We start from the raw sequence: 22159 nt of genomic DNA, 5'->3' as shown, positions 1-22159 counted from the left end.
TCCTGCCCTTTGAACTTTTAATTCATTCTCAAATGATTTACTGGCTGCCTGGCCTCCAAATGACCATGCTAACAGTTATGTCCTTCCTCTCTGAGGCTCTGTCCCTTTGATATCAAGAGTGCCCCTGATGGAGTTTACCATTCCCACACTCTAGCAGCATGCTTCCAAGACAAAATTTCAACTTTTATGGACCTTAATGGGAACAGCAGTAAGGAGAAAGCTGACATTCTCTGCTTCTCCCCAAAATGCCTGCAAAGGCTGAAACATCTCCTCTGAGACTTTCTCAGATTGTTCGTATTCCTTTCAAACTTACTATATGATCCTGATAAGGACAAATACTTCCTGGGGTCCCTTTCGAGGGCTGTTCCTAAAGTTTGCTCCAGTGTGTCAAATTCTCCAGCAGTAGCCTGGGCAAGAACAAACTAAAAGAAGCCCCCACAGTGTGTCTTTTAAACCGTCATAGTACTGCCACTGTAAGTTTCAGTCTGCTCTCTTTAGAGCTTTGACATAACCTAAGTGACTTCTGCAGGGACAGTTAGCCACCAATTAGATTAGACTCCAATAGGAAGGAGGACACAGACAGTTCTTTCTGGCCCTTTTCAGCATTCCCAGCTTTGAGTAAAATAGTGAGAAAAGGAATGTCATGGTCAAATAATGAGGACACTTAAGGCACTGGGTATAAATACCAGACGGTGACTCACATCCAAGGCTAGTCAGACAGAACACGTTAGGGCTTGCTTAAGCGAAAGTGAAAACACACACACACAGACACACACACACACAGTATGTTCACATAAAGCTATCTCCTTTCAGCTGAAGCAGTGAAAACATCTGAGTCAGGCAGAAGACTCACACTATACCCTCCCCGACACATAGCAACAAGAGGGGTGGCTGCTGTTTTAAGAGTTTTACAGTAACACTTCCGAACAGCATGGGGAATGCTGTAATCATCAGCCAGCAGGCCTCTCCCACATGCAAGCCTCAGTAACACAGCTTACACACAGGAGCTGCAGCAGCAAGAAACCCAACTGTTGCAAACCAAACTCCAGGCAGCTCTGGGACAAGCAGGTAAACATCCCCACCCTCCACTGCTGTCATCTCCCCTCTCATCCAGGGTTGCCTTTCACCTGCACCACTATTTCCTTGTAAGTGTTCCCCCTGTCCCTAGCTCACATGTGTGTGTCATTCAAGGCTCATCCCACTTACTAGGTGTCACAGAAAGACTAGAAAACTTGGTTAGTATATCCAGCTCTTCAAGTCATGTCCTCTTTCTAATTTGGGATTGGGAGTGGAAAGGGGAAAATTACCAATTATCGAGTACAAAATTTTTGCTTGACTCCTCCAGCAAACCACTATGAAGAGTCTATTCTGTGCTCTGTGTTAAGGATGGTAAAGATAGAGAAGATATACCTATTGTCCTCTAGACAATTTTGGTCCCACAAGCCACACATAAGGCAGCCAAAGTATCCAAAGATTTCCACTGAAAAATCAGAACCCCAGCATTCCACAAAGTGAGAAATTACTTCTACCAGGAACAGACTGAGATGATGCCCTTGAGGCTTAGAGTTTGGGCTTGAAGGTTAGGCCTAACTGGGAGGGGCAGAGAAGAGAGAAGGCCTTCCAAGTACGCATTGTGAAGCTGAGCCCCTCAAGGAACATCAGGATGGAAAATTTGGAGGCCAGAACTTCCCAGGTGTGTTTGGTGTTTAGAGAGGAAGTCAGTCTGCCTGAAAACCTGGGTCCTGGAAGGAGTGCTAGAAAGTAAGACTAGAGCCAGATGGAGAATGGTCTATAACCAGGCTAAAGTAGTTTGGGCTCTATTTTATAGGTAGCAAGGAACCATTAAATAATTTGAAGTGGAAGGGAGGGCATGATTAAAGGGAGGGAACCATTGAGGAAGCCACTACAAGACTGTAGTTGTTCCAGAAAGAGGCTTCTTCTGCTTGTCCCAGCTCTTGCAAGATCCTCCTTCAAAGCTGCCCTCTCTCTCTGAGCTATTTCAGGGCTCATTACTATGCATCTCTTTTAAGTTGGGTGAGATATCAATGACATTTCTTATTGTGAATGAAACTCCTAATGTTGGACTGATGTTGATTCAGGAACTTAAAAAAAAAAATAGTACAAGTTTCATCCAAATCTTCCAGTTTAGAAAAAAGGAACTATAATACATCATTTCTGTTTCTTTCTTTCTTTTTTTTTTTTTTTTGAGGAAGATTAGCCCTGAGCTAACATCCGCTGCCAATCCTCCTCTTTTTGCTGAGGGAGACTGGCCCTGAGCTGACATCCATGCCCATCTTCCTCTACTTTATATGTGGGACGCCTGCCACACCATGGCTTGACAAGTGGTGAGTAGGTCCACACCCAGGATCCAAACCAGTCAACCCTGGGCTGCCGAAGTGGAACGTGTGAACTTAACCAATGTGCCACCGGGGCTGGTCCCCATCATTTCTATTTCTGTAATAGCATTGGTTGGCTTGGCCCCTGGGGTCACTGGTCTCTCCTAAGATCCCAACAGAGGAGCAAGAGGAGAGAGAGAGAGAGAAAGAGAAAAAGAGAGAGAGGAGGAGAACTGCCAGCATAGGGCAAAACCTGATTGTCAAGTGTTTTTCTGGGGCCTGTTCCAGATCACTGTCACTTACAGGCTTAGACTAGAGCTCAGCCCTAAATTAGGGCTTCAACTTAGAAGCCAGGATGGGAGGTGGAAGGGCCCCACCTGGGTCTTAGCAGTGGGAATTAACTCTCCCTGATCCTTAATTCTTTTCGCTTTCATTAGTGGCTAGAAGGGGAAAGGGATGTAACCCGAACCCTAATGCGGCTGAGAAGGGCTAAGAGCCAAAACCTTCCTTAAGTAGATACAGTATGTGCAGGGTCTGGGCAGGTTTCAGAACACTGCACATTTCTCCAGCCAAAGGCATGGGAAAACATGAAAATTACACATTTAACCCTTTACATCCAGAGGGGGAGAGTATCATCCTTCCACCAGAGCTCACATAGCAGAGAAGTTAGCAAGCTGGCTCCTATAGAAACCAGAGCACTCGGGTAGTCTCTTTCACAAAAATACCCCCAACAGCTAGATATTCAAATCAATTTCAAATATAACTTACAAGCTATTTCACCTTGTCAGAGAGAAGAGTTAGGTAAATGAACTCATGTACCCATTAGTCTTTTGGCAAGAAGTGAGTTTTGTCTACAAGGAAGTAGGGAGAGAGTGAATAGCCCAACTTCCATAGCACAAGCATCTTTATGACATTCTGAATTAGAGTTCTTCACCATGCGGAAAAACGGGTGATGCTGCACAAAGAAGTAAGAGATCTAGAAAGCAAATCTAAGGACAGCAGTAGGAGAGGGATTAGCAGACCCGTCTGCACACAAAGCTAACCTTTCCTGAAGATTTCATGTAAGTGTACAGGGCATCAGGGCTCAGGTTTAGCGCAAATAATCACTCCAAATTTGCAAAACACTCTTAATAATAAAGTGATGTTTTCCAGCCAGATTTGGAGCAAATAAATTTGTGAAATAAATCCCTATTTCCTCCTCGTTTTAATCTAAAAATCACGATGAATGTCTGGTAAAAACACCACTGAAGGCATTCAAATCATGCTTTCAAGTTTAACAATGCTTTTTCATAGATCACATTTAAGAACCAATACTATTGTAGAAATATTGACAATTAATATTACTACTCTATGCAGAGTGTAAAACTGCTAAGAAAAATGCAATACAGACTTGAAACTTCAGTGGTTTGAGGTTTACCAAGCCTCCACATTTTGATTTTCATATAGAGAAAGCAATCCTTAAACATCTTGGCAAGTCAACTGATGTTTTTTAACAGTCTCGAACCTTTTAACATTTCAAGCTTTATGTCTGAAGTTTGGTGTTTTGACAGTTTCTTCTGTTTTTCGTTTGTTTGATTTTTGGACTTTCCCATCACTTAAAAGTACTAACTTAGACAGAAAGAACTTCAGCCAGTAGCACCTCAGGTGACTAAGCATCCCACAGATTGGAAGAGATGGCAAGACAAAGCTATGACCAGAAAAGTCCACTAAATAACAATACAGGCCTGTTCCAAAGTCTGGTGGGGCATGAGATTGTCTGGCAATTAACTCATTTCCACAACAATAAGCAGATTTAGTAAACTGTCTGTGTTAACCATTATGTTACTAAAATAATGATTTGTGGTTTTAACTGATCAGTGGCTTTAAGTAAACAGATCCTTTTTTCAAACGGGCTATGGGACTTCTTAACTTGACTGTCCTACAGACACCTCGGTTTCAGAAGATCCAAAACTGAACTAAAACTGGCTAGCCCTCCCAATCCCCATCACCACTTAGAGACTTCTAAATTAGAAATATTGGATTCATCTCTAACTCCTACCTCTCCTTCATTTCCTCAGATCCAAATGGTATGTATTACCACTAACCTCTGGCAACTTGCTAGTATATAACAACAGTCAGCACATTGCCAAGATGACTGATTCCCTCAAAACGCCCCTTCCTATTGATCAGTTCAGGTCTTTCCTCATGGAATCACTTATGTGGCTGGTACTGTACTGTGCTAGGTGCTGTATTTTTAATACATTAACTCTAATCCTCCAAAACAATGAAATGGCTACCTACTTCCAACCTGAATCCATTCTATAGCCCAGTTTTCTTGTGTCTTCAGAATAACTGGCTCAAATCCATTCATCTTTATATCCCATTACTCTGCAACAACCTCCATTGACTCATTTATCCAGCCACACAAGCAGTATGACACTGGGCAAGTTACCTAACCTCTCTATGCCTCAATTTCCTCAGCTGTAAAATGGGGTTAATAAATGAGTTAATATCTAAGTTAGAAAACCAGTGCCTGGCCCAGGATATGCACTATGGAAGTATTTGTTTGAACACAAAAGTGACATTTGTGGCGCTCTATGCTGGTTTCATAGGCCATAGGAAGAATATCTCTGCTCCTAGAACAGGTACAATTTAATGAATGAATTAATAAGTGAATAAATGAACAAACAACATATACCCTGCTATTGGGGAGCTCATGCTGTTACTCAGTTCATCGTGGAGTGAACCAACTGGCCTCAGTCTCCTGTCTGCGTCTTTAGGACATGCACCACTTGCACTAACTGGAATGGATGCCTTTCTTGTTCCGCAACCCACCTAAGTCCTATATATCCCTCAAGGCCTAGCTCCAAATTCTTCTTCCTTTTTCCACAAAGCTCACCAACCCTATCAGCCCACAATGAAATCTCTTCCTGCCGAATAAATGTTGCTCTTAGATCCTATCCCATGGCTTCAGCACTTAAAGGTTTTTGTTTCCTGGGCTTGCAGTAGTCCCTCTCTTCAACAAAACTGTCATTTCCAGGGAACAGGTCTTCTATGGTGGCTATCTCTTGAAGTCTCTAGTTTAGGGTTAGGCACTTTACAAAGTGCTCAACAAATATGTGTTGACTGGTTGGTTGATTGATTGATTGGTTGGTTGGAGGCTGAAATGAGAGCTCATAGGTAGGAGCCAAACAAGGTTTAGCATAGCCTTTCAAATTGCCTGCTGTTCAGACACTAGCCAGAAGTCATGTCTGGTCTTCCAACAGCATCAGACATCACATTAAAGGTGTTCTGCCATTTCAAACAACTCTCAAAGATTCGGTAACTCATACACTTCATTTTTAATAAGGAACACCTGTGGAATGCTTTCTATTTCTTTCTTAAATCACATACATATCTAGTATTTATATGAGATAAAGGATAAAATCAATCTCCCTCTCTACTAAAAAAAAGGGCAAGTTTATTTTCATTTTGCAAAAGAGGAAATTGAGATACAGAGAGGGAAACGACTTGCTCAAGGACATACAAATAACGAGTGGCAAAGCAAAGACTGAACTTCATGTCTTCTCAATCTAAGTTCATACTCCTTACCCTGATTTGAGATTTAAAACAAAACAAAAGAAAGACCTTCCTTTGACCTTGATCCCTGAGGGGCATGTATTAGTAATATTACCAGTTTTTGTACTAAATTACATTTCTCTCATTTCTTTCTCTCTCTATCGTTCTCTTTCATTTTCCCCCTCATTTCTCTTATTTCTCTATCTCATTTCTCCCCTCCCCCACATTCTTATCCAGTTCTTTTTCTTTCTCCTTCTTTCTTTCACCTATCTAAACAAGGTATTGTAGAAACCATCTGGGACTTGGAGTCAGAGAGAAGTAAATTTGAATGCTAGCTCTTCTATTTATTGTGTGACTTAGAGTTTGTTATTTAACTTCTCCTGAGCCTCAGTCCCCTCATCTGCACAAAGGGGACATCAATACCGACCTCAAAGAGTTACTGTAAAAATTAAATAAGAATATATGAAAAACACCTAGAAGCAGCAGTATTTGCCAAACAGCAGGTCCACTACCTCCTCTATCCGACCATATCTAGGTCTTGACCACCCTTCGGGTTCAAGACACTGCTAAGATGCAAGCAATCTACACTGCCTCCAACCAGTGAGGCACATCCACACAAGTGGAGTATACAGGGACCTGCCTGGTCTACTTTTCAGCCTGTTGTCTTGATACTCTCTAATTGCAAATGTAAATTAACTCAGAGCTCCAAACTCTCAGTGAAGTCCTCCAAAGAACATAAGAGTCAAGACCTGATGCTTACTCAGCCCCGAGGCTTCAATATGTCATCGCTTATGCTCTCAGTCAGATAACATGCCATCAAAAGCTGCCTACATGCAGAAGTTTTCACAGGAGCTTTTACTTACATCAAACACAAACAAAAAGAAATAAAAAACAGCAAGGCAGCCCGACAAAGACAAGGCTTTAGCTTGTCATCTTCTCATAAGCAAAGATAGGGCTGCAGCCATGAGACTCTACTCCTTTTCCAGAATAACTAGTTGAACCAGCTTTACTCCCAGCTCTACCTATCTCAGCCCCAACCCCTCCCCCAAAGGAAAAATCAATTTCTGATGGACCATAACAGGCAGTATAGGAGAACCATTCAAAACTTCCCTGCCAGAGGCTCAGGAAGAGAGATGACCATACAGCTGGGAATCTGCCAAGTGGCATTAGGGTGGGGGCCAGAAGACACCACAAAGGGTCTGTCTGTCACTGAACTTAACCCTTGATCCTGTCAAATTAGTCCCACCTCTTGCATTCCTCTCAGATGTAACATTAAAAGACTTGAGTGAAAGTTAACAGACCATGCCGCATGCCGTCCCTGAGAACATACCAGGAAACAGCCACTTCTGGAAAGATAGGAAGTAGTAGTGTGGAGAAAAGCAATGCACTGTAAGAACTCCCTGCTGTCAGTTAGCCTTCACACTTCCTCAGCCTAGACCAAGCAAGGATCTTGGAGCTCTTAGCAACCCTTCAATAAAGCAGAAGCTTGCCCCATGAAGAGTCTGAAAAGAAACAGAATGGTACAGAGAGGTGAAGTAACATGCCAAGATTACTCAGCAAGTTGATAAGAGAGTATCAGAAATGTGACAAAGGTCCTATCCTCCACTAAAACAGGCTAGAGAGAGAAAGAGTGTGAGAAAACTTCACCCTGATTTGGTTATCAATTTGATGAGTGTTTGCAAACTTTATCAACCTTAACTCTGTGAGCTTCTCTCACCCCCCACCGGAAGCATGGCTTAGCCAAGAGGGACAAAGATGGTATGGCAGACTAGAAGGGCCCACCGTGACCAAAGACGAACAAAAGTTGGGTTTTGGACAGAAGGCAGGGCAGCCAACGAATGAACAACGAGGCAATGGCACTTGAATGAGATAGTCTAAAATGTAGGCCTCAAGCAACTGGCGGTGACGGGTAGGGGCTAGGAACCAAAGACTAGATATGAAGAAAGGGCAGCCTGGATGCATGGAAAATGTGTCTCTGTTGCTACTAAGCAGTGCTCACTCTGTGACATGGCATAGTCACAGACTTGCACTAAAAGAAGAGGGAGTGGAGGTGAAGTCAAAGAGGAGGGGTTAGCTTGCTGAGAAACCAAGTCATCTTGATCTTTGCAACTTCACTTCCCAGCCAGGATGGCTATGTGCCCAAGTAAACATGCCAGTGTGATGTGAGGAAGAAAGGTTCATCCCTTGTAAAACTAATGCCTAAGACGATCTTTCCACTTGGCCTATTTACCCCGGAGAGGGCAAAGGGGTGTAATGAAACAAATCTCTACCCCATCCCAGTCCTTGGAACACAATCTTTAGCCAGGAAAAACAAAATCTCAACTTCTTCATGAATGACTTAGTTGAAGTCTGCCTGAAGGGCGTATTTCAGGGGGGCATCAGGAGACAAAATATTGGCTCCAGAAAAGCTGAATGAAAGTGATCTAGGTACCAACATAAGCAAAATAAAAGGGTCACTTGCTGATTACAAGATAACTCAGGTAAATCTAAAGTTCAGTTTTGGAGAGAAATTTAACTGTGCATACACTATGCACACACACACACACACACACACACTTCTGGTCCTAGCATCAAGGATATGAGCACCTGGAGCACTGATATTAGTAAAACCCCAAGCCCACCCAGATCTATTTAGCAGAGATGTCTAGAGCACATTGTGTTAGTGAGGTATGTTTCCTAGACTTCCGCTCTCTATTTCATTCTCTCTTTTCTTCCTTCTTCTCTCTATTCTCCTCTCACCCTTCAGCAATAAGGAGGATTACGCTCCACTCCAACGCACTTCCTGATCAGGGCTTTAGTAGGAAGAAAAGGGATTTGCCCAGCTCAGGTGACAAACTGGTGGATGTGAGGGCATGAGAAGATGAGGCTGGGGTACAAGACCTTCAGCAGGAGTGAGTCTTGCAGATATTGCAGGTATAGACAGAAGACCTCAGAACCCAGGGATGGCAGCAACAGGAGGGGCTTTTGCAGTCAGTGCCAGAGGCAATGTGCAAGGAGATGAATATCTGACAGGGGTTGGGGATGGGGACGGCTGTATCTAAATTCCTTCATAGGGGTTCTATAACTTGGAGACTGTTTGTACGTTACATATGGTCAACATCTTCAATCTTGGAGACACTTATTTTTCCCAGAAGGAGAAAATTAAGTTTAGAGAGGTTACTTTCACAAATTCCAAGCCAGCACTTGGTAAAAAATAAAATAAATCTGACGTTCTGGAGTTCTGACTTCCATTATTCACTATTCATTAATGCTGCCTCCTTCTTCTATTATACAAATTCCTTCTCTGTAACTCTTTGTGTAAACATATATGCTCCTTGAAGCCGGGGCTTATGTTTTCTCTCTCATCTCCTTTAGAACACTTTTCCCAAGGCTGGCCTTGGCTAAGGGCAATTCTAAATAAATAGTAAAAGATAAAATGTATCCCTCTGAAATCTATTATGTGGCTATCCCAGATGCCTACCTAGAGGCCTTGAGCAGGTATGGCTTAGCAGCAGCACAGGTACTTCCACTAAAAGATTTTGCTTGACAATCTACAGATTCAATGCCATCCCAAGCAGAATCCCAATGACATTCTTTACAGAAATAGAACAAAGAATCCTAAAATTCATATGGGGCAACAGAAGACCCCGAATTGCTAAAGCAATCCTGAGGAAAAAGAACAAAGCTGGAGGCATCACAATCCCTGTCTTCAAAACATACTAGAAAGCTACAGTAATCGAAACAGCATGGTACTGGTACAAAAACAGGTGCACAGATCAATGGAACAGAATTGAAAGCCCAGAAATAAAACCACACATCTATGGACAGCTAATCTTCAACAAAGGAGCTGAGGGCCTACAATGGAGAAAAGAAAGTCTCTTCAACAAATGGTGCTGGGACAACTGGACACCCACATGTAAAAGAATGAAAATTGACCATTCTTTTTCACCATTTACTAAAATAAACTCAAAATGGATCAAAGACCTGAAACCATAAGGCTTCTGGAAGAAAATATAGGCAGTACATTCTTTAACATTGGTATCAAAGGGACCTTTTCGGACACCATATCTTCTCAGACAAGGGAAACAATAGAAAGAATAAACAAATGGGACTTCATCAGACTAAAGAGCTTCTTCAAGGCAAGGGAAAACAGGATTGAAACAAAAAAACAACCCACCAAGTGGGAAAAAATATTTGCAAGTCATATATCCGACAAAGGGTTAATCTCCATACTATATAAAGAACTCACACAACTCAACAACAAAAAATGAAACAACCCGATCAAAAAATGGGCAGGGGTCATAACCAGACATTTCTCCAAAGAAGGTATATAGACGGCCAATAGGCACATGAAAAGATCCTCATCATCGCTGATCATCAGGGAAATGCAAATCAAAACTACACTAAGATATCACCTTACAGACGTTAGAAAGGCTAAAATAACCAAAACAAAAAATAACAAATGTTGGAGAGGTTGTGGAGAAAAAGGAACCCTCATACACTGCTGGTGGGAATGCAAACTGGTGCAGTCACTATGGAAAACAGTATGGAGATTTCTCAAAAAATTAAAAATAGAAATACCATATGACCCAGCCATCCCACTACTGGGTATCTATCCAAAGAACTTGAAGTCAGCAATTCCAAAAGTCCCATGCACCCCTATGTTCATCACAGCATTATTTACAATAGCCAAGATGTGGAAGCAACCTAAGTGCCCATCAACTGACGATTGGATAAAGAAGATATGGTATATATATATATATTTATATATATATAATGGAATACTACTCAGCCATAAAAAAGGATAAAATCGTCCCATTCACAACAACATGGATGGACCTTGAGGGTATTATGTTAAGTGAAATAAGCCAGATAGAGAAAGACAATCTCTGTATGACTCCACTCATATGTGGAAGTTAAACATGTAGACAAAGAGAACAGATTAGTGGTTACCAGGGGAAAGGGGGAGTGGGGGTGGGCACAAAGGGTGAAGTGGTGCACCTACAACATGACTAACAAACAATAATGTACAACTGAAATTTCACAAGGTTGTAAACTATCATAATCTGAATAAAAAGTTAAAAAAAAAAAAAAGACTTTGCTTGACATAGGGTCTTTGTATGGCATGGACTTCATAAAGAGCCAAAGTGCTCTTCAGCTCTATTTTTTTTAATGGTCCTACTCAATTCTGGCCAGACTTTCCTCAGTTATTGTGTTAAGCTGTGGGCTCCAGAACTCAAGAGGAACGTGGACAGGCTAGAGTGCGCCCAAAGTGGGAGGAGGAAACAGGAGCGGAGGCTGGATCTCAGATCTCGTAAGAAACAGCTGAAAGAGTTAGGGCTCTTCAGCCTAGAAAAGCGAGATAAGGGGATATAGTCTTCATCTTTAGACCTCCCAAAGGTTGTCCTAAGACAGAGAAAGCATTCTTGTTCTGCATGATCCCAGGAGGTAGATCTAGGACCCATGGATGGCAGGTAGAGGGAGAATGATTGCAGCTCAACTTAAGAAAAAGGTGTCCACAGTCAAAACTCCAACAATGAAATGGATTGGCTAAGAAGGGAGTGAGCACCCCCACGACCAAAGGAAAACAAGCTCAGGAATAGTGCACGAGAGGCTCATGGACTGGTTAAGATTAAGACCGAGTGACTTCCAAAAGGCCCTCCTCACTGTGAGAGTCTGATTCTAGGTTTCCTCCAAGAACAGCGTTAGGTTAGCAGCCCTGAGTTGTCTGCCCTTTGGTGCTTGGTGAGGGACAGGGGGTATGGGGCGGGAGGCAGGTAGTAAGAGAAGCCCTTTACATAATCTCTGCTGTTCTTCATTAACTTTTCTCAGATGGGTCAGCATCTTTTTACCCCCTGGTTCTGAAGAAGCCTAACTATAAAAACTGTGATGTTCCCTCCAGACAATCACTCCATAAACACCAGTCTCAAGTCTGAGTCTCTCTTTTCTCTTTAGAAAAATTCCCAGGAGGGAATTAGGCAGAGTAAGGGGGGAAATCATTTTAATCTTTTTAAGGGACGATGTTCAAGTGTCTTCCAGTTGGAGTTGAACTATTTTCTTTGTCTGAGTTTTGGGAGAGGAAAAAACCCCTAACAGGTTTGGCCTTTTTCACTTCAGGGAGCACATGTGTGAATCTCAGTAGGGTGCCAGGTGTATTATGACAGCCCAGCAGGCCCAAAAGTAGTGTGTACCCAAAGCTCAGCCAAGGGTTAGCGGACACATACCACCCGCCCTTCTTGCTCTACCTCCCTCCAAACTTCTTTGTATCTCTCTTGGATGGATTCCTAACCCATGTCCTCCAATACCTTCTACTTTCTGGAAGAAGGTAGTAGTTGGGGAACTGAGGCCATAGACTTCTTTTCTGATTCTAGAGGCAGAGATGAGAAGGAGATTCATGTAAGTAACCAGGCTGGACTAAGTTCCCAAGAAGTATACCCCATGAAGTTCCCTTCGTAATGCCAAGCCCTGGTCTGGGGGTGGGTTCAGCCCGTAACACAGCTAAGAAAGTTTCACAGGAAGTATTGTTTCTTCTATGACACTACCTCTGCACCCAACAAGAACTCAAAATCACAGCCAAATTTACTGCCTGCCAGATGACAGCCTCAATCTGACTTTAGTCTCGAAATCTCAACTGCCTCTCTGTGTGCTTCTAGAAATAAGGTCACAGTGGGGATGGGGGAGGGACTAAAAACAACTTAAAGAGCATGCCCTACCATCTACCTAGGCTAAGGACAATAAACAGTATTAGTCTCCCCAATTCACTCTTACATCATCTGTGATAATAAAGATGCGGCAGGTAGGCCCTCATTTTGCAAATAGAGATTGGATCTAGAAAGAGTAAAATGACATAGCAACATCAGTGCACATTAAATGGAGGAAGTGAAGCTTCTTTTTCTTCCAGGCTACTATGCCACCAACTCTACTTTGTTCCAGGGTGGCAACTAGCCCCCACTGTGCCAGATGGAGACTGCCACAAAAAACAGGCCAGGAAAAGGGCAAATATGTAAAAGGACAAAAAAAACCCTGTCTTGTCCTCCTCCCCAATTTTACTCCTTCTCCTTTTCCTGCATCCCCACACTGGTCTCCACCCTTTCTTTTCTCCACCCTCAGCCAACCTCAGGGCATATTTCCAAGAACTCAAAATGAGTATAGGAACCTTATGCTACAGCTCAGCAACTCTCTCTCTCACGTGTGCATGCGTACACACACATGCACGCTCACATACGCACACAGATCCTACAGGAGGATACAGTTTGAATCTCTGAGGCCTGCAAGAGGCCATATTCAATGAAGAATCATTGGTGCCAAAACCTTGGAAAGATCACCCATCCCCAAAGAGGATCTCATCCAGCATGGGGAGTCAACTTCACGGATGACTGTCTACACTGTAGTGGGGGACCCAGAATCTGATTAGAAGACAGTCCCCACTTCAGACAGGCCCCCTGGGTCAACAAGGTAGTATAAGACACTAGCCAAAGGAATTAATAACACCAAAGTCATGAGCCGAATTCCCTTGAGGGTCATGCTTCTTTGAGAATACCACAATGTATGGAGAAATCATAAACCATCCCTTAACACTTGAGATAATCAATAGTAGGGTTTTTTTTTTTTAACATTTCCTCTTTCTTTGTGACTTGGTTATCAGAAGACTATACCAGTCTCCATAACTTGGGCAGCTGAATTCTCCACATTCAAGGAAATCACAGGAGCCAGTAGGAATTGATGATTTCCTCAACCTGATCATTTCCTGGTTCTTCCATGACAAATATGAGGTAGACTTTCACACTCCATGCATTCTTTTCCCACTAATCACCTTTTCTCAAATTCCTCTACTCCTAAGATGTCTCCACCTTGCCACAAGCTATCTCCATATCACCCAGACCCAAATCACTTTTGGGTTTTTTTCCCATGACACCAAAGAAGGTTCTCCAACATTCCCCACTATGATTCTTGCACCTTACCTCTGTCTCTGCCTGACCTGAGATCATCACAAGTGATCTGGAGTTATCAAAACAGTTCTCTCCTACTCCCTGAGCCCAGATTCCATCAGAGAGTGTCTGCACCCCAGTCCTCATCTACTGTGGAACCACAGGTTGGCATGGAAAGGATCACTGGGGTGGGAAGCTGCCAAGACTGGATACGTCCCTGAAAGGTGTTGCTCCATGCCCCTTCACAAACTGCAGAGCTACCAGAAGAATCAAGAAACACTCTAAGCAGTAAAAAATACAATAGACTGGGATCCTACCTCTGACTCAGGAGGCAAGATGCTCAATGCATCACAACCTCAGTTTTTTCATCAGTTTCTCTACAACCTTCAATGACTGCCTCACAGAGTGGCTGTAAGAGGCTAATGAAATAAGGGATACAGAAACACACTATAACCAGTAACATTGTATGCAAACAGAACAAAGCCTCACCTTCCTTAGTCCAAACCTTCCCAGGACAAAAGGGCCAGAGCTAGCATAAAGGATTGGCTACTAGACTGTCCTAGTTTTATTTAAAGGCCACCCACTTGAACCTCATTGTAGACAAGGGGACACCTTAAACCCAGGAAGGGCAAGTGATATACCTAGGATCCCAGAGGTAGCAAGTAGCAGAGCAAGGATTAGAACCCAAGTTTTCAATCTGCCAGTCCAATTCTTTCTACGCCCTTCTATCCCATTCTCACCAGTGTGTGCAGACCGAGACTATTTTCAAGAAGAAAGCTGTGTTGTTCTGAAGCATAAGGAGAAATAAAACTAAGGCAGAAAAATGAAAAGGGGATTAATGAAATATGCCACAGAGTGTCTTGGCAAGAAAGAAAAAATTACAGGCAACCACTGTACTGAAGAAAATACTATGGTCCCTTTATACAATGTTGGGGATAACCAAGTTATATATAGCTGACTTTTACTGTAAGGAGCCAGGCTATCTGGGAGGGATGGGGGAAAGGCTTTTACCCCCTGCATATGCAAATGCATGTAATAATGAGCCTTCATATAGTAGGGGTCAACTGTACATCCAGTGGAAAGGGAATCATTAAAAGGCACCCTGCCTCTCAACACACAAGTCACTTCCTCAACAGCTTGGCCAAGGAAACCCTCATCTACCCTCAAATAATCCCCCAGCCAGACCACAAATTGCTGGCTGCCCCATACTTAGTAACACCCCCTGCCATGCTCTCACTGGCTCACAAAACAATCCAGGGCCACGGCAGCAAGCCCTCTCTGGGGCGCCTCTCAGGATGGGTCAGACCTGGGCAGAGGTAAAAAAGTGCCCTAAAGCAGGTTGTCTAGGCAGACTGTGTTGATTCTGTGGGTGGTGTAAGGAGAAAAAGAAAGGGAGGAACTGCCAGACCATGGAGGGCTGCATAGCCAGCTGTGACCTTGGTGGAAAGAGTGGGGAGAGGAAGAGTTTGATTAGAAGAAATTCCCGAAGGCCAGTATTCTCCTCCCCAAAGAGGTTGTTTGAAAGTGTTTTTGTTTAAAAAAAAAAAAAAAGAAGCTTATTACTCTCTCCAGAGAATACTGGAGGGAGAGTATCTTAGGAGGGGGTGTGACAGTGGGTGACAAAGGCATCTCAGGATGATTAGAAATACATGACTAGTACAGAGGAAAAGGATGCTGGATGAAGATCTGGGCTGCTAATTGGTGCTTGGGGAAACTAAAGATCCGGGCTCTTTCTGATAGCCCCACAAAATTTAGCCTCAGCATACCTCAGACTGCTCAGGCTGCTTGGTACACCCCACAGCAACACGGCAGGGTTACTAAGAGTGTGGGCCCTAAGGCCTGAAGAACCCCTACGCTCAGCAGCTCCAGTGGAAAGCCAAAGCAGGACAGGCTGGGGGCGGGGGCATTCGCAGCCCCCTGCTGAGATGTGACCAACGTTAAAAAACCAAAAAAATAAAGTGACATTTGTTCCCCGCTAGAAGCCACATTTTTCTATCTCAAGCCCAAACTCACATCTACAACCTCAACTGCCATTTGAGGAGGTTGGAAGAAGAGCTTTTCAGATTTGAGCATTAAACAGAAACAAAAACAAAAACAAAAAAATGGCATAAAGCTAGTGAAGTTCGATCACTTGGCAATCTGGCGCCTCAAGGTGAGTCGTCCTACAAATCTCTCTTCCCAGTAACAGCCCCAGCGGCCCCCACCCCCCACCCTCAGCCCCAGCGGAGACGGCTCGCTTTGGGGGTTCTGGAGCACTCTGAGAGCTACTCTCCCCTGTCCTCAGCCGCAACTGGCTTCCAGCAGATCACAGCCTCCTAAAACAAACAAACCCTGGCGGCGGCGGCAGCAGCTCCAGCACAGCTGCGCTCCATGGCGCAAAAGTTTCCTCCACCGTTCTCAGCGTGCAGGAAATCTCGCCGGCGCTGAGGCAGGACTCCGGAGAGAGGGAAAGGCCGAGCTGAACTGGCAGCAGCAACGCCCCGCCGGCTGAATGGATGTGCGCGCGTCCGGCCGTGGGAAGTGAGGCTGACGAAAGCCACCAATGCCTCATCTCCGTTCCCACACCAGACCCTCGCCCTGCAACCTGCCCCGGCGGGACGGCCCGCCGGTCGACGCAGGGCCAACGCTGCTAAGAAAGGTGCCAAGCCGCGTTGCCTGTCCCATAGGGGCGCGGGGACTTCCAAGGTGAAACCCCCAAAAGCCACCACTTCCTCCAGCTCAAACTGAGGGGAGCGGCGCCCCGACGTCGGGGGAAGCTGCCCCAGAGCCCTCCCAAATGTGTCTGCCCGGAGGGCTCTAGCCGGAGGCTAGCCGTGCTCTCATCCTGTGCTCCCGCCACCCATAAGGGGTGTCTGCGCATGGGCTGGCGGCAAGACCTCTCCCTGCTACTAATGCTCCACAGGGGGGCTTTCACCCCCAGCCCTGGCCAAGTTTCAAAGTTGGTCTGAGGGCCCCGTCCCGCGGCAGCCTGCGCACCCGCTTGCCCATTCAAAGTTGGGCACCGCTGGCACAGAGCCTCCAGTTCTTACCTTAGACACTGTGAGCGGTTCGCAGTGTTCCAGACCCCCCTTAAGGGTGAAGCCCCAGGGCGCCCCCCCTTGCAGCTGCACAGGGACGTACTGGAAGGACCCAGGCCGGTTCTCCATCCTCCGCTCGGCTCAGGCGCCGCGGGGCTCCTTTTCCGCGGGGGCTATGTTGCCTCCGCCCCCAGCAGCTCCGCCACCATCGCCCTCCAGCGCTACGCCACCCTGCACCGCCCTGCTCCGCCTACTCTCCCGGCTGGAGACGCTCGGGCAGTGAGCGAGCGCAAGGAGGAAATGACACGGAGCTGGAGAAAGGGGGAGAGAGGGGGAAAAAGGAGAAGGAAAAAAAAGAAAAGGAAAGAAAGAAGGAGAGGCGGAGGGATAGCGCGTAATGGACATGAAAACGGAGCAATGGGGAGGGGCAGTTACTGGGACCTCGCCTATAGGATCGCTGGGGAGTGGGAGCGAGGCGAGGCCTCACATCAATTGTTACATTGTTTCATTCAAGCAGGCCCCCCTCTTTGGTCCTCCTCCTTACTGCCGGGTTCCCCGCCCCTCCAGCCAGCACAGGCGAGGGGAGGTGAAAGTCGTTAGTGTGGATGGCCCGCGTGGCTGAGTGGGCTGAAATGCTGTTTTCCCCTGTTAGCGCATTCGTGTTTCTCTGACTGCCTTTTTCTTCTGAAGGTCCCAAGAACGGGGTCCTGGGAGGGTTACAAGGCTGCTAATTTGTGGACCTTGCCTAGAGGGTTGGAAAATAAAGCAAGCAGGCCAGCGAACACAGTGGGGCTGTGTGTGTAGACTGCTCTGTGTGTATGCGCTAGGTGTGTGGGGTCATTATGAAACATTGCCCCGGAGCATAGTTTAAATAAAGAAGCACTTTGAGGATGCCCCCTGCCCGGGCTCAACCGCACCCTGGCTCAGCGCTGGCATCTATGAGTAGCACTGTGCTTGTGTATGTCCAAGTCATCTGGAGTTCCTGGCACGGCCTTGCACTTGCCCCTCTGAGATGACCAAGCCGGGAATCAGCAAACTCCTAGCAGACTAGCAGCATTGTTTCCACTCCTCAACAAATCTACAGGAAAGAGCATCCATTGATAAGCTCGCCAATTGACAGTGTTGTGCCTTTTGGAAGAATCAGCTTTTAGACAGGGTCCAGAACATCTCTGCTCATCTGTTCATGCTTAAGGCTGTAGTTTCTGAGCTGGGCTTTTAGAACAGACCGAAAAAAACACACCCACAAATACCCACGGTAATAGTCTTGAAAAGTGAATCTGTTACTGAAACTTACACTGATCTTTCAGTCTTGACCTGGGCTGCCTTCTCTCTCGGAGGTGTTGTCTCTGGAGCCACACACTAACAGGAAAAGTTTGAACAACTCATTTGTGACTCAAAAGGATCTTCCCATTCCCTCTTGCCTGCTTAGTTTCTTGCTCTCTTCTTGTGCAGCTTCTTCCTCATTGCCAAGGAACACACTGTGGCACCCTTCCTTCCACAGTCAGCTTTCTGCAGACAAGGTGTCCACTCTCTGCTTCCATTTCCTCACCTGTCACTGCCTCTTGAACCCACTTCAGCCTGCTGTGTGTCCCAGCAGGCCACTGAAACTTCTCTCATGGGCTTCCCTCCCTCCCCCAATCCTTTCTTCTCAGCCTGCTGGACAACATTATATGATGCTGATCTGACTTTTCTTTAATAAAACTGCAGTTTGGGTGTTTATAGCCCACCTTTTTAAAGTCCTTAGAGATGATTCACATGAGAAACGTTCAATCTTTTAGACTTTTAGACCTGCAAAAATCATTTCGATCATGTTCATTGTTTTGCATTTCCCCTACGAGAAAATTTGAGAAAATGGCATCTCAATTTATTGATTCTTAATTGTGTATCAACCCATGATATAACATTTATTTACTCTGTCCCACCTTGAAACTGGGCATCTTTTTTTCTTTTTGGGGTAAAACTCATATCTCTACGACTGTCACTGGTAGTACTCAGGATGTTTCACTCTCAGCATATTGAAATCTGTAAAGTTCAGTTCACAGGATATGTAGTCATCACTCAAGGTCTACTAGAATTATGTGTCTAGACTAGAGGAAAGAGACTTGGAAGCAAGGGACACACATCTGAGCCCCGGCCTTGTCACTAACTAAATGGGTGACCTTGGGCGCATCACTGAACTAACAGTTTTCAGTCTCATTCTCTTCATCTGTACACTTCAGCTAATAAGCCCTGAACTACTTACCTCCCAGAACTGTTGAAGACTAAAATGAAATAATACATATGAAAACACTTTGATAAAAAAAAGGTCAAAATCCCCACAACCTTATTATGAAAGCAAGCACTGAGCTAGATTTTAACCAATCTATTTTCATTCTAAGACACTCTCCATGCTGATGTCTTGTTGCACTCTCCAGTTTATACTTTTCTTCATTACAGAAGAACATAAATTATCTCGCCCATGGTGCAAATAGCACGTAAGCAGATATTTTGAACATTGGATAGCTAGATAATCTTACTAGCTAGATAATCTAGTAAAGAACTGATAAAAATCACTGCTAGTAGCAGGAATCTCATTCTTCCTTGGAAGTACAGTTAGTGGGAGCATGATTACGTAGTGGAAAGGGTACAAGGTAGAACTTGAGATGCCTGAATTCTAAGCTGGCTCTGCATTAAATTGCTGTGTGATATTAAGCAGGTCACTCCCCCTCTTTGTAAATTGAAGGGATTGAGCTACTTGATTTCTTATGTTCCTCTCCAGTTTGTAAAATCTGTGATTACTCCCTGGCAGGTGGCTAAACATTGTATGTGTGCAAACAAAGACTTGATGATGGAGATAAACCAGGTGAAAATAAAGCAATGGAGAAGAGTCCAGGGGTGTATTTCTCTGTGTGTGTGTGTGTGTGTATGTGGCCAATGGACAGATAATGAATTTAAAGTATGTTAAGTTGCCTGTGGGAGAAAGGTGGAGGGTCCAATAAGCAGGTATAAATAAGAAACTGCATATCAAGAGAGGGTTGCTGTTTGAAGACACACACTTGCATTGTAGCTGACGCTATCTGGAGTGGATAATCTCACCCAGGGATATCAGAATGATTAGAAAAGGGGGATTTAGATGGAATCTTGGATTATGCTAATATCTAAAATATTATGCTAGTATTTCAAAGTCAAGAAGGATCACAAAGGATCTCAAAAGGAGCAGACAGAGGAGGTGAGCAAAAGGCCAATCAGCAGAAACAGGGAGAGAGGAATTAAAAAGTTGTTTACTTCTACCTCATTAACAAAATCCTCTCAAGAGTCTTTTCTCCATTAGAAATCTATTGACTAGCTTACGTTTTTGGAAGGAAGAAGACTGAAATAGCAATCCTTCTCTGAACTTCTTTTGAACTTCCCTGGCTGGACCTTTTGTAAACTCAAATTTGAATACAATTTTCCTCATAGCAGTGCCTCTAGCTCCTTTCTCAATTAAAGACTCTTTTGAGATTCAAGTGAAAGCTATGCACTCTCTCCTCTAGAAAGGTATACATGATCACCCAATGTTATATTCATTCTGGGCTGAGGCTTATAGACTCTAGCTTCAGAATCCTTGCTCTAGTAAGAGATGAGGCTTATTTTTTTTATTGTGATAAAAACCACATTACATGAAATCTACTCTCTTATCAATTTTTAAGTGTACAGTACAGTATCGTTAACTATATGCACGGTGTGATACAATGGATCTCTAGGACTTTTTTATGTTGCATGACTGAAACTTTATACCCATTGAACAGCAACAGCCATTTCCACCTCTCTCCAGCCCCTCTCAACCGCCTTCTACTTTCTGCTTCTATAAATTTGACTACTTTAGATACCTCATATAAGTGAATTCATGTAGTATTTGTCCTTCCGTGACTGGCTTATTTCACTTAACATAAAGTTCTCAAGGTTCATTCATGTTGTAACATATGACAGTATTTCCTTCTTTTTTAAGGCTGAATAATATTCCATTGTATGCATATAGCACATTTTCTTTATCCATTCATTGATCAATATGCGTTTAGGTTGATTCCACCTCTTGGCTGTTATGCATAATGTTGCAATGAACATGGGAGTACGAATATCTCATCAAGATCTTGATTTAAATTCTTTTGGATAAATACCCAAATGTGGGATTGCTGGATCATATGGTAGTTCTATTTTTAATTTTTTGAAGAACCTCCATACTGTTTTCCATACTGGCTGCATCACTTTACACTCCCACCAACAGCGCACAAGGATTCCAAATTTTCAGCTTCCTTGCCAACACTTGTTAATATGGATTTCTGGGTTTTTTTATAAAGGCCATCCTAACAGGTGTGATGTGATATGCATTGCATTTTCCTGATGATTAGTGATTTTGAGCATCTTTTCCTACTGTATATGTTGGACACTTGTATGTGTTCTTTGGCAAAACGTCTATTCAAATCCTTTGCCCATTTTGAATCGACTTATTTGCTTTTTTTTTTTTTTTTGCTATTAAGTTACAGGAGTTCCTTATATATTTTGTATGTTAACCCCATGTCAGATATACTGTTTGCAGATATCCCCCCCCCCATTTCAGAGTTTGCCTTACCATTTTGTTGATGGTTTGTGGGTTTTTTGGGTTTTTTTTTTTTTCGCTGTGCAGAAGTTTTAGTTTGATGTGGTCCCATTTATTTATTTTTGCTTTTGTTGCCTGTGCTTTTGGTGTTGTATCCAAGAAATCATTGCCAAGACCAATGTCATGAAGCTTTTCTTCTATATTTTCTTCTAGGAGTTTTACCATTTCAGGTCTTATATTTAAGTTTTTAGTCCATTTCAAGTTAATTTTTGTGAGTACTGTAAGATAGGGGTCTAGTTTCATTCTTTTGCATGTGGATATCCAGTTTTCCCAGCATCATTTATCAAAAAGACTATCCTTTCCCCACTGTGTATTCTTGGGGCTCTTGTCAAGTATTAGTTGACTGTATATGTGTAGGTTTATTTCTGGGCTCTGTTCTGTTCTATTGGTCTATGTGCCTGTTTTTATGCCACCATACTGTTTTGATTACTATAGCTTTGTAATATAATTTGAAATCAGGAAGTGTAAAGCTTCCAGCTTTGTTCTTCGTTCTTAGGATTGTGTTGGCTGTTTGGCATCTTCTGTGGTTCCATACAAATTTTAGGATTGTTTTTGCTATTTCTGTGAAAAATATCATTGGAATTTTGATAGGGATTGCATTGAATCTGTAGATCAGTTTGGGTAGTATGGACGTAACATTTATTCTTTTAAAGAGCTTACATATTTGCTGAAACAATATTTCAACAGAAAACTTAACAGTATTCATTAAGTGAGTTTAATGTGCCCTAGACTGAGAGAACCATTGCT

The 22159-nt window shown here is 43.7% G+C and overlaps 1 protein-coding gene across 4 annotated transcripts in view; it reads right to left on the bottom strand.

Moving 5' to 3' along the window:
- Positions 1 to 17042, bottom strand: part of SHROOM4 (shroom family member 4) — a 209544-nt gene extending 192502 nt beyond the window's left edge. Inside the window, exon 1 of one of the 4 annotated variants that reach the window (XR_006890312.1) lies at positions 16810 to 17042. Coding sequence is in view for 3 of the 4 variants with exons in the window: in XM_046673430.1 (XP_046529386.1) it covers positions 16810 to 16926 (117 nt within the window). In the remaining variant the exon portion in view is untranslated. The remainder of the gene's footprint in view (positions 1 to 16809) is intronic. The other 3 variants (XM_046673430.1, XM_046673426.1, XM_046673425.1) reach the window with 3 other exon arrangements.
- Positions 17043 to 22159: the final 5117 nt, after the last annotated feature.

Source organism: Equus quagga, chromosome 10 (genome assembly GCF_021613505.1).
Source record: "Equus quagga isolate Etosha38 chromosome 10, UCLA_HA_Equagga_1.0, whole genome shotgun sequence".
Classification (NCBI taxonomy): Eukaryota; Metazoa; Chordata; class Mammalia; order Perissodactyla; family Equidae; genus Equus; species Equus quagga.
This window is presented reverse-complemented; position numbering and strand designations above follow the sequence as displayed.